Source organism: Aquila chrysaetos, chromosome 19 (assembly GCF_900496995.4).
Source record: "Aquila chrysaetos chrysaetos chromosome 19, bAquChr1.4, whole genome shotgun sequence".
Taxonomy (NCBI): Eukaryota; Metazoa; Chordata; class Aves; order Accipitriformes; family Accipitridae; genus Aquila; species Aquila chrysaetos.
In genome coordinates, this window is record NC_044022.1 from 18,544,276 (window position 1) to 18,561,226 (window position 16,951).

At 41.9% G+C, this 16,951-nt stretch overlaps 1 protein-coding gene across 2 annotated transcripts in view; it reads left to right on the forward strand.

Annotated features, from left to right (window-relative positions):
* Positions 1–16,951, forward strand: part of NOX4 (NADPH oxidase 4) — a 117,637-nt gene that overhangs the window by 88,608 nt on the left and 12,078 nt on the right. For both annotated transcript variants that reach the window (XM_030042543.1, XM_030042542.1), the window contains exons 14-17: positions 6,177–6,296; positions 9,674–9,782; positions 10,365–10,433; positions 12,517–12,617. In XM_030042543.1, the coding sequence (XP_029898403.1) occupies positions 6,177–6,296; positions 9,674–9,782; positions 10,365–10,433; positions 12,517–12,617 (399 nt within the window). The remainder of the gene's footprint in view (positions 1–6,176; positions 6,297–9,673; positions 9,783–10,364; positions 10,434–12,516; positions 12,618–16,951) is intronic.

The window sequence follows — 16,951 nt, forward strand, 5'->3', positions numbered from 1 at the left end:
GTATATAAAGTTAATTGGACCCACTGGGTTTTGCGAGCTTACTTGTCTAAGGGACTGCCGTTTGCTTTAATGAAAACATCATCCTTCACAATGTCAGGAGAACACATGGGAATCTCTGATCTCACATGCCAGATGTCACATTTTGTTACACTTTTAAACCTTGAAAGCCTTTGTAGTTTCGGAAATCCATACAAACCAAGGATGATATGCTTTGTTCAGTGGTGGTTCTTCGTCTGTAAAAGACTGTTGGTACTGAAATGCTGTCAATAATCACAAGCCCTCTGGAAAAATAGTGTCAGAGTGTACACTTACTAATTGAGGTTTAAATAATGACATAAAGTGTCATATGTTGACTTCAAAAGATGTAGTAGCTGTCCTGATTTTTGGTACAGAAAATACTTGAAAATCTTCGGTAGTAGTAAGTACAGCTCCTTTGAAAAATAAAATCATGTAATTCGTTGTAGCTAGGTTTTTACTGAAAACTGTGAATTGAGCCTTGGACTCCAAAGTGGTCCAGAACACTTCTGTAGCCAGTTTTGCTTTCTGCAAGCCTACCATATGAAAGATTGCCTCTGATATAAGTTTCAGAATTGGATGGTTTCCAGTAATTCTTTGCTTATCTGTACTATCCTAGTGCCCTGAGGAAACAGTTGTGCATCAGGAAGCCATCCTGATACACACAGTCACACAGCAGAGAGACTGTCCTGACCAAACCAAATCAAACTAGAAGAACAGGAGACAACAGATGGATACAATCAGACAGCAAAATTCAGGGAAACAGTGAGACGGTACTGGGCCAGAATATGACTGAGCTACAGCAAGCACATCGGCAGCCTAACTACTGTCAACTTCTGGTTTATTGGTTTTTTAGATATTAGAGGAAAGAGGAGTCTTAAGAAAGAATTTGAAGGGAAAATAATGAAATAGCTGTGCAGATGTTAACAGACATTTCCTCCCAGGCATGAAGGGCGGTGTGGGAGGAACATGAAGGCACTTGTTTGAATATTTATCACGTGGGGGTGGAGGCTGGTGTTGTGGGCTATCAGAGGGAGGTGATGGCATCTCTCTGGTGCATAAGAATTACAGCAGCAGAAGAGCGTAAGGAAACTGTTTCAGCCATCAGACAGTCAGTTCCTTGGAGTTCTCAGGCTGTATCTATCATGGCAGTACTGAGCTGTGGTGTTGGTAGGACAAGTTAAGAACGAGCGTGGGAGGAGGGTTGTTTAGTCGATTTTACTGTGATTTTGGAGAACTTTATCCAAAACCTATTGAAGTCAATGACATGGGCTTTGAATAGGGAATCAGGGGAGGGATTCAGCTCCAGCTGAAGACATCTAAATGTAGGTGTCTGTGTGTGAGCTAGGTATCAAAGCTCCAGTTATCTCAGTAGATATCTAGGTCTGGATTCAGGTCCCTCAGGTTAGGTGCCTAGTGCCACTTCAGTTCTGCTTGGCCTCCAGCTGCCCTTCCAGAGGGACACTGATCTCCAAGGTCCTATTGAATTGAGTCAGCACAGTCAGTAGACAGAGAGAGCATTTCATCACATCCCGAATCTCTCTCTAGGCTCCATTAGCTATATTGGCTGCATCTCTTTTGACTGCATCGGAGACTTAGTATGCTCACACAAAGATACCTACACCTAGGTCTTTGTAACAGACTGAATACTGCTCCAAGGTTATAAAATCTCATACTGCTGGGTGAAATCCTTACTCTGTTGACATTGGTAAGAGTTTTGCCACAAACTTCAGTCAGACTAGGACTTCTGTGCTCTATGCAGTACTTTGTATCCAAGCATTTTATTCAGCTTGCAAATGCTGATACATCTTTAATTAAAATTTCCTGCAAGCTCTTGAATTAACTCCCCTATCCATCTGTTATTCCACTAATTTCCCAGATAATGTCTCACAGTGGCTCCCAAAGAGCCTGGAAAAAAATGTAGTATCAGCATTTACAGTTGGGTAGTGAAGTACAATATAAGCATTAAACTTTTCTAACGGCATCTACACCCCGAAGTAAAGCATGACACTGAGGTCCAAGTCCGACAGAATTGTGAGCAGGTGTCTCCACACATCACTATGCAGTTCCTTATGGAAGATAATAACTTGGGTCTTAAGAGCAGTACAGCGCGCTGTGTCCCTGAGACAGTGTCCCTTGGTTCAGGGACAGCCCCACGTTGGTGCAGTTGCATTGCCCAGTGCTGGAACAAGCTGTCTCGGTGCTTGCTGGGATATTTCTGTACCACTGTACTGTAGAATGTAAATGCGCTTTAAATAGAAAATATGTTCACCAGCTATCCGTAAGATGCTTTTTAATAATGTGCTGTGCTATTTTTTGTGATATATTCTGTTTTGAGGAGCTTTTTTCCTGTTTGTGAGCTAAGAAATTGTGCCAGAGTAACTGAGAGCACTCCTAAGACTAGAAATGAATACAAGTGAAGAGAGCAACTCGTTATTGGAATAAGTTTGCCTGAAGGGGGAATTTCTAAATTTTTAGTAAGATTCCATTCCCTTCCTTCATGTTAATTAAATTAAAGCTGGGGGTATAGGAGAGCATAGCGTGGTAGTGTGATATATCTGGGGCACAACTCAAGAAACAAAAAGTCATCTTACCCCCCTTGGCTTGTCTGTCTCTTTATTGAATGCTGTGATATTTCATTTGCAATAATGAACTGCTTTTATGCAAAACTTCTCAGTACCACCAAATGAAAGGAGGAACATGTTGACAGGAAGTGAAAGTTGCATAATCTCTGCAAGAGTCCATGACTGAATTGCTGCTCTGTTCATCGCTGCGCTGTTTGATATGGCATCAGGAGGTTTCTTTCTTCCACTGACTTGAACAAAAGATCAATTCCTCAATGACCACTTCCATCAAGGCATCAGAGCCACATTTTTTTTTAGTTATAAATTATCCCCATAGTAAAATGGGATTAAATAGTGTGTGTTTATGACATCCAGCAAAATCTTCCAGGGAGGTCATGTTATCTTTGGAATCAGTCTTTTCAGGCAGTCTTGTGGAGTGGGTTAACGCAGTAGCAGTATTTCTCCAGCTTTTTCCCCATTTCTCTTTCTCACACTTGGAAGCGGTGACTTCTGGCTGTTCTGTGCTGGACCACATGCAGGCACAGCAGGAGACTCTTGGCTTCTCTGACTCCATTTGCTGTCCAAACAACTGCTCTTCACTCCCTCAGAGGAAGACACAGTGGGCAGATAGAAATATTTTGCAGGCCAGATGGGGCTAATGGGCCACAAACTGGAGCAATCTGACCAAAATACATATTTAATTGAAGGTTGTTTCTTGAATTTCTGGCACGGAATTATGCACCATGCTTGACTGGTTTGCAGTGAACAGATCTAGTTTTGCATGTTTCAACTCCTGATCATGTCAGTGGTATTCAGTGGCACTCAGACTTCACAGGAATTGCTTCATCCCTTCTGAGATCAGACATACATACATACTTCAGATAGTCCTCAAATCGGCTTAAGTGCAGTTCTGCCAAGAGGCACCCCTGCAGTATATGACTATTGTCACATCCACTGTGGTAATTTCTGGAAAAATCTCCTTTGCCAGTTTGCTTTTGTTTTGCTTGCTTGTGCTTTCCCCCCAGAATGTTGGCTTTAAGTCTGTATATCCAAATGAAAGTTAGTGCTGCTTGTGCAAAATGCAAGGAATTTCCCTCAAGCCTGTGCTTACGCCCTTCATACCTTTAGGAGCAATTCTCCAGATTTCACCAGCTAGGCAGGATCTGATTAGGGTAACATATGTATAAGAGGTATGCCAGGAATGACAGTGGACTTCAGTTGCTGGTCTTCGTTAGCCAGTATTTTTTTTTTTTTCTTTTTGCCCCACACTGATATCCTGAAATTAGATCTCTGTTGAGATACACATCTGAGACCCATAACATTTGTGGACTTCTTTCAAAATGTTCCCTGGACCAGATTCATTTCAGAGTAATGACCTGCTTCTCTACATTTCCCCTGTTGCTTATTTAAATAAGAGATGCTCCTTTACCTCCTCAGCCAATGTTTAGAAGATCTTTTAAAGCAGCTGCTGCTGCACTCTGCACCAGCAGTGGTATAATTTCACTAGTGGAAAATAAACCCTTGTTAAGCAAATGGGGTATAAATTGTTATGTAACAGGAGACATTTAATGAGAAGATACTTAAAGTTCTGGTTATATTGTATGCACATGTCCAGTTAAGTTTTTCTTGGCCCCGTTGTACAAAAGAATTTATCTGTCCGAAGTAAGGAGTGAAGTTGTTTTTCTAGTATTCTCATTGTGCTGGAACTAACATACCTGACATTGAAAAGCTTTGAGATTCTCCAAGAGAACGTTTGTAGAATACTGTAGTGACTTCAGAATATAAAGACAGAAATAAGAATAAGCATATTTAGGTTGCCGATTGCTTAGTTATGAATATCAGTGATGAAACATCTACTGCCAGCACTTCCAATGCCTGCTGATGATGGCTGTGGCTGGCCCAGTGTTTTCTCCCTTTCTCTCCAGGTAAGACACCAAGAGCCAAGAAGGGAGTTTATAAGACAGGGCATAGTAAGGATCAGCCTGTTTGCCTCCAGATCCATCAGAAAGTAGGTACTTATCTGTGTTTAAATAAGACATTGTAGAAGAATGAGCCTAACATATGAGGCATCAAGATGTCAGCAATAGCAGAGGTCTGGAAGAAATTTCCTAGAAAGGACCATATTGGCCAAAGACACCGAGACAAGACGTTGTCCTGACTGGTAAGATGCCAAGGGTCAGACCACAAAACTAAAAGAAATGAGATCAGACTGAGATCTTAAGTTATGGCTAAGATCCAGCCCTCAAAAGGAAAGAATCAGATGAGGATTGGAAGACTTTGTGTGGGAAAAGAGACATCTCCTCTGCCTTTAATTCTCTGGCTGATGTTATAAAGGAGAAGCTTATGCCCTTTCATTAGATGTAGAGTATGTGTAGTTAGTTGCATAACAGTACCAGAATGTGCATGTACAAAACTAATACATGTTGGAGCTTTGTTGTGGACTCAGGCCAAAGGTTGATCTCAGCCTAGCTGTGAGCACATACCTGGTCACTGAGCTGCTGAACGTAGTGCTGGTCCCACCACACTTTGCTGTATTCACCGGTCACCTAACGTGGTGATCCAGTGAGCCACTCATACACAGAATGGACCTTGACTAAATGTACTGTTCAAGTTCTCTTTGTAATAGTTTCTAAAGGTGAATCTGTTACTGAAGTAAGATATGCAGTTGTTATTCCATAGGAAGAATAGGGGGTACGTAAATCTTATTGGAGATCTTACAGCCCATAAATTTTGAGCTATCTATGGATGACCTTGGTCACACTTTCAGCAGTGTAGGAAAGATTTGGAGGTCAAACTTTTGAAGATGCCTAAAAGCCCATTCTTAAATTATAGTCAACTGGCTTTCTAGCAGTATCTGAAATACTCAAAATGGGTTGGAAATGGGACTTAGTCTCCTAAACAATCTTTCAAAATCGGTGGACAAAACTAGTACAATAATTAGAGGCATGAGTCAAAGGGGTACAACTCAGGGATTTTTCTCCCTCTTCAAATACCTGTATGATTGGGAGAGATCACATTCTTAAGGGTCTGGACATGAAGTGAAGGAGTAGACAGACGTTAATTTGTTCCGTTTGCACATTGCAGGATGGATATGTGTCACCTCATTTATTCTGTGGAGGCCCTTGAAAAACATTATGAGGAACCAGGAACAATAGATTTTTTTAACCCTTTGTCCATCTCAGCTGTTTCTGATGTTCAGGAGATGAACCTCCTAGGCAAGGCTAGCCAAACTCTTTTTCTTCCTGTGTGTGACCAACCAAGTTGTTATTGTTTCCAGTGCAGCACTTTATTTACCCTCTAATAACAGACACAAAGGGCAGTCATAATTTAGTCACCTCCACTTATTGGATTAAAAAAGAGCTTGTCTAATCATGGAATGTGCCAAGAGATTTTATAGAACAGTTTTTCATACCACCTGTACATTGGTTTCTCTCCACATAAAGCTTTCCAGGAGAAAGATTTTCACATTCTGCATCCTAAGACTAATAAAAACTTGGAACAAATTCTTTGTAGGGTTTTAATTCCAGCTCACTTTCCTTTTCCTCTCTCTGATTTTAGCAGCTTTCTCTAAAAGTGTTCTTTTTGCTTTTCCTGCAGACTGTATGTGGATGGACCTTTTGGAAGTCCCTTTGAGGAATCCCTGAACTATGAGGTCAGCATCTGTGTGGCTGGAGGTATTGGAGTTACACCATTTGCATCAGTACTCAACACACTGCTGTAAGTGAGCTTAAGCCTTTTAAAGCCATTTCCCCCCAATTTACCATAGTAGTGCATGTCAGAAAGACTTTCAGAGTATTTAAAAACTTCCGTTAGCATGACATAAGTGAATGATTCCTTGGAGAGAGGTAGAGGACTGGGATGTCCCCTAAAGAGCATAAATCCTCTCATACAGGCTTTTTAACCCAAGGAGTTGTGGCAGAGTTGTGCCAGTAATGCACCTGAACTGGGATGGTGTCACTAGCCGTTATATCCTGCCACCAGCCTAACCTGGGATTAATGTAGTCACAGCTCTTCAGCTAGACTTGTTCCCCTAGTCCCAGTTTAGAAGAGGCTATGGGCTGTGATAGTGAGTTTTTGAGAGTCAGGAAGTTGTGACAGTCTTTCTGCTGGAAATGCAGGGACGGGTCTCCTGGTCTGTTTGGCTTCTGTAAATGTGTAAGCTTAAGGTTTTAAAGGAAAGGGATCAGCTTGGATTCAGGTAGCGTTCGGATGTTTAACTCCATTTGAGAAGTTTAAGTTTTAGGTATTTTCTTTGTTGTTGTTGTTGTTTCTCTCTCTTTTTTTTTTTTTTTTTTTTTTTTTTAATTTGAAGCCTTTGATATTCTACTCAGACCAAACCTTTCACCTCTTGTTTCTCTGTCACATTGACAACATGGTTCCCACTAAATCTTACACTCTGTGAAATAGGCTTGCTTTTATGATTGCTATTGATTTTTTAATTTTTTTTTTTTGCTAGAGTATTGGCTAAGAGCTCCAGTCACAGGTTAAGCACCCCTGTTTCATAGGCACTGTATAAACAGCCAACCAAAACAGCAAACTTTCCCTGAAGTGTTGGAAGGCTAAGCTGGCTTTGGGAGGGTTTTACATTGCACAACTGAAGCATTTGTTCTAAGATGAACATGCCAATGGCCAGCTCTAACGCCAAAGTGAAGTTAAAGCCTGGAATTTAGATGCTGTGCAAGTTCTTCTATCCTTGGTCTGGGCTGGACCTGACAGTGCTGAGCGTTTCTGAAAATTATCAGCCCCATCTCATAGTGCTTCAGCCCTCAAAGACCATTGTGGGCTCCCTCATTTTCTTTTCCTAAGCGTGTATTGATCATTCTCTCAAAAAGAGGGTACATTTTTGCTGAAAGCTGGGGGCCCAGGTGGGTAAGATGACCATTTTCCTTGTGATGGATTATGCTTGACAGTGCTTAGCAAAAATGTCACAGATCATCATGATGGGCTGGCGGCAGGTAATGAGATATTTGCCTCTGCCAGTCTGTTATCAGAGGCTGTAGGAACTTGCACAGACATTACCATACCTTTGTAGCCAATCTTTCCCTTGTGCGCCGTACAATATACAGGGGAATCATTCTGTGATTCTGGGAAAAAGCAACAGTCTTAGCATACTTCCCTTCTCGGTATTTAAACATCAGCAAAGCACTAGTTTAGTGGATGAACTGCCTGTTGTCTTTGCCCTGCCGTAGAAGCAGAAATTGGCAGGTGTGAACATGCAAACTGCCTTACGATGCCGGCGCTGCAGAGCAGCGGGACCAGTCCTGTTGTGTCAAGGACATGCTGGTCTGGGGGAGATCAGAAGTAGTCATTTATTTCCTGCTCATTTGTGTTCCTGTTGTATGTACACAATTTAATTCCTGCTGCTGCCCGTCCCTCCACTTAACTGTTGAACGCTATGCCCTATTTTTAAGAAAATAAAACTTACATTAAGGAAAGCTAGTGGCTTTCATGCAGAAGGGTCTGTAAATAATGGCTGTTATTACTGGCGGTGGTAACATAGAAACACACAAGAAGTGCTATATACATGTGGATTTGGTTGTAATGGGGGATTGCACCTTTGTTGCATAATATATCCTGCTGGAGGTAGACCCAAGCATGTGTGTCTGAGGTGCTATTTTAAATCTACGCTCGACTTGTTTCGTGAAGTCTTGCAGTCCAGCCTCTTTGTCCAGCTGCAGTGTTTCACCACTGAGAGTGGCGGTTTGTTACTGAACTACAGCATTTCAATACAAAATGCCTTGCATTTTTCTCTTCTTTTATCCTTTTTTATGGTGAAAGGCACTTATTTTCCTTGCTACTGCTCATAGTTATCTTGTCACATCTGACCAGATTGTGACCCTTCCTAAGGGCTTGTCTTAGTATAGGCAGTCAGAAAAAGATGGAGGAAATCCTGCTCTGCACGTCAACAGTTTACAAATAAAAAGCTGAAATCAGGACTTGAAAGACATTATACTCCCCAGTCTTAAAGCACTTTTTTTCTCTCTCTGGGGAGTTTACACGAAAGGTGAGTTCTCAGCCTTTATATGCTGCTGAGAATGTCACCACCCTTGTTCCTCAGGCTTACAGTGGAGGTTAGGGGTATGGGCAGGTAGGACAGTGGTTGGAGCCATCACTTACGTAGATCTATTTATACTGTACCCTTGCTGGATATGCTGGCAACACCAGAGGTTGAAATAATGCGCGATGGGTATGGTGAGATGTATCGTGAAACTTTTCAACTGGGGTTGGCTGCTGGGACTAGCGTTTGAAGTTGACAGACTACGGCCTTCTCTGAAAATTATTTTAGGAGGAAAAGGAGGAAACATTTTAGTGATCAAAACAACAGAAAACAGCGTTGGCCAACTAAGAAACTTCCTGGATATTTGTGCTTTATTTGAACTCATTAATCATCAGGATTTTTTTCACTTCTATTTTCTTTCTCCTTTCATCCCAATCCTTCCTTTTTGCTATATTTGTTTTATTTGAATTAGAAATCTGACACGAGAGGCCTGTTTTTCTAAATGCAATGGCAGAATCTGCCCATGACTGCACTTTACCCACCAGCGTTTTCTGAGGACTGTAATATATCACACAGTTCCCTAACACAATGGAGCTCTGATTTGATTTGGTCTTTGTGATTTCGCTACAGTATTAATTATAATCAACCAGAGCCTTTCACATATAAAGGCAGAATTAAGTCCTGACATTATTGCATTTGTCAATATTTTCCTCTTACGGGTCGCTTCATAAACCTAATAAAGAATTGACATAATGCGCTTGAACTTAGAATGTCTGCTTTGCTTTGAAATAAAAGTTTGATGATGATGCATGAATCCATATTTGCTGCCCAAATCATCTGTATAGCTGACAACTTCCTAATGCAGAAACAGTATCTGTGAAGGGTATTAGCTCTGTGGTAGAGATTTAATATTCTCAGGATCATCTTAATAGGCTGCATTGGTCATTTCAGTGTCTGATGTATCATAGGATGCAGAACAACTTAGCAGCTAGCTTCTAATGGAAATTCATGTTTTCGCTAATGAATATAAAGCATCTTAATTAAAGTTTCCTTTTTAAATGATAATTTTTAATTAACCAAACATTTTATTTTCAAGTGACGGCTGGAAATGCTACAAGCTCAGAAGACTCTACTTCATTTGGGTGTGCAGGGACATTGAATCTTTCCGCTGGTTTGCAGATCTGCTCTGTATGTTGCATAACAAGGTAATGGGTATGGCTTGGAGGGATACTGACACCTTAACGAATGCAAAGTATGTCCACACCACACAACTGGCATGCTGTAGAGAAAGGCAGCCTTGCTCAAAACAAGCAAGCTCCAGCAGTACTTCTGCTTTGGCTACGTGACCCAAACTCCATTTATTCTTGGAGCTGCACAAAACAGTTTGAGTGCCTGTCAGCAGTATTTCATTGCACAGTGTTGCCATGTACCAGTAATCTGGACACTTATCTGTGAAATTTATGAGATGGAAGAAGAACATGCAGGCTGGGGAGTCTGAGCGGCCTTTAGCCATTTGGCTAGTCACAGATCAAGAAGAGAGGGGGGTTTACAATTTCAGGTGGATTTTAAGAGCAGCGTAGCTTCCTAAAATAATATTTTGTACACAGCATGATGTGCAACAGTCTGAAGTTCACAAAGGGGTGCTATGCAAGCATATCTTCCTCGTTAAAAAGCTTACTTCACTGATGCTGAAACCCATGTCCCTCAGCATAGTAGGCACAAGTGACTTTACACTTACACTAAGAGAAGGGATATTATTTCACTAGTTGTTTTTATCATCCTCCCAGCTTTGGCAGGAGAATCGACCAGACTATATAAATATCCAGCTGTACCTCAGTCAAACAGATGGAATACAGGTATGTGGCTAAATGCTGTTTGTAAACCGAACTAGACCTTGGGGTAGTAGACAATGCAAACTGTCAGTCAAAGGCAAAAGGGAATTACTGCAGATGGTAAAAACAGGAAATGAGGCCATAAACTCAAGTGACTGATTCATTACTAGGTCAAGAGAGCAAGTCCATCCCCACAGCATTAAGAGAATCTAGTCGAGTAGCCTTAACTTGATCAGAAGTGGGCAGAAATCCATATCTTCCTTTTCTAGGAAAGAGGTCCTTCCAGGCCAGGCCACAGACCAGACAGTTGGCCGTGTTTGATGGGAAATCTGCATCATTTCTGGGCTAAGAATCAAAACAGAATAGTTCTAGGAGCTTCCAAGCTCAAATCTTCTTTTCAAATAAATATTTTGAGAGAAACTAGTGTTTTTTAAAAGCTTTGGATTTCTTTGCCTCAAATACAGACAAAAGTTACAAATTTCTTGATGTACGAGACTGGAAATTATACTGAACTGTTGATTGTCATGTATTACCAACCCCAAAGCTGGGCTAATTCCCCAACTCTTGGCATCTCCCGTAGCAATTTACGCTTACGATCTTCATTTCACATTATTTAGCACATGAGCCCAGGCCTGATTCTTTACCCTGCTGCATCTGGAAGCCTTCCATTGACTGCAGCAGGCCCAGAACCAAGCCTAACAATTACTACAGAACATGAAATGCAGTGAGAAACCATGCCCAAAGGATTTTGATCTGCCTGGTATCAGGTGGAGACAGCATAACATTCACAGCTCCGGTAGGAACACTATCCAATAGTCTCAATGATGTGATAGCTACAGTAGTTACGAACAGTGCTCCACAAATTTAATGTCTGGATGACATATGTTGATTGAAATGGGGTGCTTGAAAACACCTAATTGATGAACCTGGTATGTAATTGTTAGGTTAAAATTAAAACCCAAAGCAAGACTGCGTTGCAATGACACGGCAAGACTGTAATAATAGACAATTCAAAGCAAGTTTTCTAATATTGTGTATCAAGCAGCTACACAACTTAAGCAGAATTTATTTAAGAAGTCAACTTTAAGTCTTTCTTTAAAGTCACTTTTCTTTTGTGGCTATTGAACAAAACTGGCATGAACCATAATACTGCTCGTGATTTCTCAAGGGGGAGTTAAACTCAACTCTCTGTTGCCATACAGTTTCTGTGTTCACTGATGTTAGTCCAAAGTGCTGACTGCTACCAAAATTAGGGCAGTTTCGCTTCATGCTCCCTTTGCTCAGAAGTAGCATGCCTGCGTGACAACAGGGAGCCAAGCCCATCCTTCAGCAAATGCCTCCTGAATATAAAGGGCCAACGGAGGATGAGTTAGCCTGGACTCTGTGCTTGCAATTGGTATGAGCAATGTTTCAGGTTGTTCAGCAGTGGAGTGAATATGGGAGCCTGGAGAAGATGTAACTTCTCTCTGCCTTTCTATCGCATTCGGACAGGAAACCAAGGAAGGGTAATGCCCTGCAGTGGAAGGGCATTTGACCTTATCAAAATGCTGGTGAGTTAGCATTGCTGGAATGGGTCAGGTTCCATCCAGGGAGCGGTTTTGGCTGCTTTCTGCCATTACGGCAGCTCAAAACAGCTGGCAAACTACACTCAGGGAGAAATGTAAGATATCCCTTGTTACTTTTTCAGACGTAGTCATCTTAATACTTACTTGTACAAAGTTAAAAAAAAGACTTCAGACAGAAATACGATTTTTGCATCAGCAGTGTTTCTTCCAGCTTAGCATTAAAAGCCAATGAGGGAATGAGTAATAGGAGCGTGGTTATTGTTTTATGGCTTAAATAAATTGGTTTAAAAGTAATGGGGAGATTAATGAGCAGCTGCATGAGGAACAATGTATAACGAACACCAAGGAGAGCCATTGAAGCGGCAGTGAGCAGAGGTATTGGTGCATGAAATGGCTGCAGTTTTAATCACAACTGTCTGATACTTGTGCTCAGGTTTTACACCTCAGCGATACGGTAAGTCAGCCAGTGTCAGAAATGGGAGCCCTGGGTGATATGAGGCAATTTGCAAATCAGGCAGAATGGAATTTTTTGTTTCTTGCAGAAAATAATTGGTGAAAAATATCAAGCCTTAAACTCAAGGCTTTTGCTTGGACGACCTCGGTGGAAACTCCTTTTAGATGAAATTGCAAAGTGTAACAGGCGGTAAGTACCAGTCCACTTGAAGGATGCCACAGTTTGAAGGGTGGGGATATTATCTGTTTCTAGCTATGTTTGTATGAAAATACTTTTGGGTTTTATCTTAGAGTGTAATGTTTAAGCTACTGATGTTTAAATTAGCTAATATTTTGCTGTGAGAGATAGCCTGTACAAACTGAAACATTATTTTTTTTTTACACTCAGAACAGTTCATCTTTTCATGCAGCTAGGATGTTCAGTGGCCCAGAAAATAAAAGTAATAGATTTCCATCTCACTGCACAGAGATTGCATATGTTTTTGTCCATGGCAATATCTTGCTTGCAACGTATGCTGGTTTTATATATAAAGTTGCATTTTTAAATTATTGTTGACTTCTATAATTTTTGTGATTTATAGTGCTTGTTTACAAACAAAACGCACAAGGAAGAATGTGACTGTCCTGTATTGTTTTTATTCAGAGGATATTGTCTTTGGAGATTCCTGGCACTTTCTTATTCTTTGTTAAGACCTGGCAATGCCTTTTTACTGTGCTAGGCAAACATATTGTGGTCTGAAACAAGACAGTTGTAAACCAGAGAAGACATGCAACTGAGACTATGGAACGTCTTTATCCAGATCCAGCTTTGTTGCTTGAGTATTTTACCCGCCACTGGCAGTTTTCTGCCTCAAAAGCTGATCTGGTAGAAGGGTTTGTGTGAATCTTCCCTAATTCACTTCTGGCAAAGTCAGTGGGGTGGGCGCAAACCACCCTCAGTAGCTGTTGATAGTAATCTGGGTGCACCAGGTTGAGAGGTGCTCTCATGGTCACCCGCAGAACTTTCCCTCAAGAATTTTTTGTCCTCTGTTGCACTTGCCAAGTGAATATCTGCCCATGGCTTAGTGACGCTTCTCTTCTGAGCCTGGATATGACTAGGAGACACTGAGCCCAGGCTCTTGAGAAATACCGAGTGCCAGTTTGTATCACTGTTGGCAGTGTAAGCTGCTGACAACATGTACCTTGGATTCAGTCCTGGAGGATGTTGTGGACAGGGTCCCTTGCCAGGACGCCCCAAAGGCTGCTACAGAGGGACATCCCTAGTAGGATTCTCACATTGTGGAAATGAGTATCACTTAGAGAAGGGGTTTTTAGTAAAGAACCATGGGAAAGAAAGGGAAATAGAGACGTCAGAGAAGCAAGTTGACTCTCTGGCTCAGAGTCTTCTGCATAGGGGACTGTTGACCTTTTATGCTCCATTCTAATGTCTTTTTTGTTTTAACTGTGTGAATGCAGTTTTAAAATACGAAATTGGTGAGGTTTCTGCCACTTTCTTGCGAGGCTGTAAGTGCACATAATATAGATGAAGCTATTAGTAGTAGTCATCCTTGCTTGTTCTGTGCTTTCCATTGCATTACTCCTAATTAGACTTCAAGTACCATTTCCTCTGCATTTTCACATCAGGTCTGTAAATTGTGCCACCATTTCCAAGCAAGGTGTCTTTTAATACCTAAAATAATGTTCTGACTCTTTTGATTATCCTGCAGCTTGCTAAGATGTAGGCTTCCTCACCCTTTGTCACCCCTTTATCAGGGTTTATAGATACAGGTCTGTATCTATAGGCGTAGTTACATGTAACATGATAGACAGTAGTGCAACCTGTAACTCAGCTATCCCACAGAAACTTACCTGTTGTAGGTAAATATTCTCCCTATTTACCTGGATGAGATGGGAACTTTAGTATTTCTCTATAGTCCAATTTCCTGGTCTCCTACTCACTTTATTTCAGTTCTTATTTCTCTGTAACTTTCCACCTAAATGACCCTGCTGCAATACAGAGGCCAAAAAAACAACCACCCCCAAAAAACCCAAAACAGGGCAACCAAGTTGTTTCCAACATCTGGGGCCAGTGTTCAGGCTTTCACATGTATTTGCAGTCATCCCCTTGGGCTTGTTCATGGGCAGCCAAGATATTTTCCACTTTTTATCTTGTGATTTTAGTAAAAGCCCTGCATAAATAAACACACAGCTGGCCAACCTCTCATCGGTTTAGCCATCTGATTGGTTTGTGGTTTGTGAATTGTTGCTGTTGTTGCTGTTTGGGTCCCAAATAAGCAAAGTGCATTTGTAATTGTCTGAGCTTTGCCAGACCTTCAGAGTGTGACATGGGACAACCCAGCATCAGGTTCCCGATTCTTGCTTCTGGACTAAGAGGAGCAGACGCGTGCCATCTACTGTTGATATTTTATATGACAGCCGCAGTCCCAGCGGTGGGCGTTGGGACAGTTTATATAATAAATTACTGGTCTTGTTTTTCGTGCTCTCTTTTTGGGGATGGAGCAGCAGCCTTGTTCCTGTTCAGTGGTGTCCTGGATGAAAAGCTTACACCATGCCTCGGCTGCCCCACTTTCTCCATTTTGCTTAGGTCAAATGGACATGTGCTTTTTTCCAGATGGAGACTGACCTAGAAAAAGACATGAATATCTGTAGGAGAGAAGGGCGTGGAGCACCATGATATATTTCTTAGGCACTGTAAAGGACAAGCCTCTATCTAGGAATGAATGTTGGATTTAAAACCGGAACATTTCAAGTCCTGACTGTCCTCTCTAGGTAGCAAAGTATTTCACCTCTCCCTCACCTCCTGCTGTCCATAAAATGGATGTAAGAATACGTGCTGACCTACTCATCCCATAGCAACACCGAGGAGTTATTTGCTTAGTGCTCCGAATGAGTAAAATCCTATACTAATGTTTATAATCATTACAAAGAATGGCCTAGAACGTATTTTCCCTAATTGTAAACATGTTAATGGTATTTATAAAGATTTTCAGCCATAGCACTACCTAGCTGCCTGTTTTCATCTGAGCGACAAAGTGAGCAATTGACCCGGACAAGTGATAGACAATTAAAAGCCCAGCAGCTCGGGGTAGTAGTGTGCTGCTCCGGGTAGGAGCTGCTTCCAGCCGCCTGCCCGCTGGTGTCACAGCAGCGGGGCAGGAGCCAGCGCGGCGGGGACGAGGGCGTCTGCGAGCAGGGACGTGGGCGGCGGAGGTGAGGGAGGGCGTGGGGCGTGAACTGCGGGAGGTGAGCGGTACGTGGAGGGATGTCCGGAACAGATGCGGATGGTGGGTATCCCGGGAAGGGAGTTTGAGAGCCTCTGGCTCACCGCAGTGGCTCAGCTGGGTTTTGGGAGACTTTTTTAGCCACAGGTCTGTTGTGTGACCTTAGGCAAATCATTTAACCTTTCTGTGATTCTGTTTACTAGCCAAAAAGTCTGTATGCCTCGGAAGGGTATTGCTGAGATGGGAATACATTAGCAGTATGTGCTGCTTAGACATGTCTGTGCTTTGGGGGCTATGTATACGTAATAAAAGGGAGAGAGACAGGTGAACTCTTCGGGTTTTGTTTATCAGTTGTCTGTACTAACTAGGCTAATGAAAAAAATCCCAACATTAATTCTCTCACTTAAATACACAGTAAAAGACAGATTCTTGCTGGCAGCTTATGCACCCTTTTTCTCCACCGTGCACAGATTAGAGAGTGTTCGGAGTCTGCAGGTGCTGAGGAATCTTATTTGAGAGCAACGAGCAATAGCGCTCTCATTAGTTCTTCAAATCCAGCCACCAACACAACACCCCTTACCATTAAAAGGAGTACTGCCAGGATAGGAAAGTTTAATAGATATACATAAGGGTGAGAAAAGTACGAGTTATGAATATTTGCCATGGATTGTTATGAGAGATGATGTAGCTGAAGGCAATTAAAGTCAGCATTGTAAGGTGCCCGCACAAGAACACCATTGCAGTTACCTGCATAACTCTGTGATGCTTTTTAATGTTTGAGTCCTCAGTTGTACCACGCCAGTGTTGCTGTGCGCTGATACAGCGTGGACTGCCGTGCTATTCAAGCTGCTGCCTAACATCAGGCACATACACTTGACAGTGTGCATCAAAGATTTCTTCTTATATGTATTAGTTCCCTTCTCTCACCAAACACATACACAGGCAGCTTTAAACTGTGCTTTTGATTATCCTGCATGTGCCAGAATTTTTTATATTACATAGTTACTGGATAAAATACTGAAACAGTCCTGGAGGCAGGGACCAGAACTCTTGGTGAGTGCTGTAGACCACAATAGTTAAAGCCATGTTCCCTCTTGCGTGTTCTCTCTCCATCTCAGTAAATCTTTAAGATCTTTCTCTGTAGTGGCACAATTTCAGCAGGAAGGTGAAGAATTTTTTTTTTTTTTTCATGATATAGAAGAGGCAGCACCACATCCTCTTTCCCTTCTCCTTCATTTCCCTTCTCCTCATCTTTCAAAAAAAGGGAGATGATGAATATCATGACTGGCTCAGTCCCGCTGTT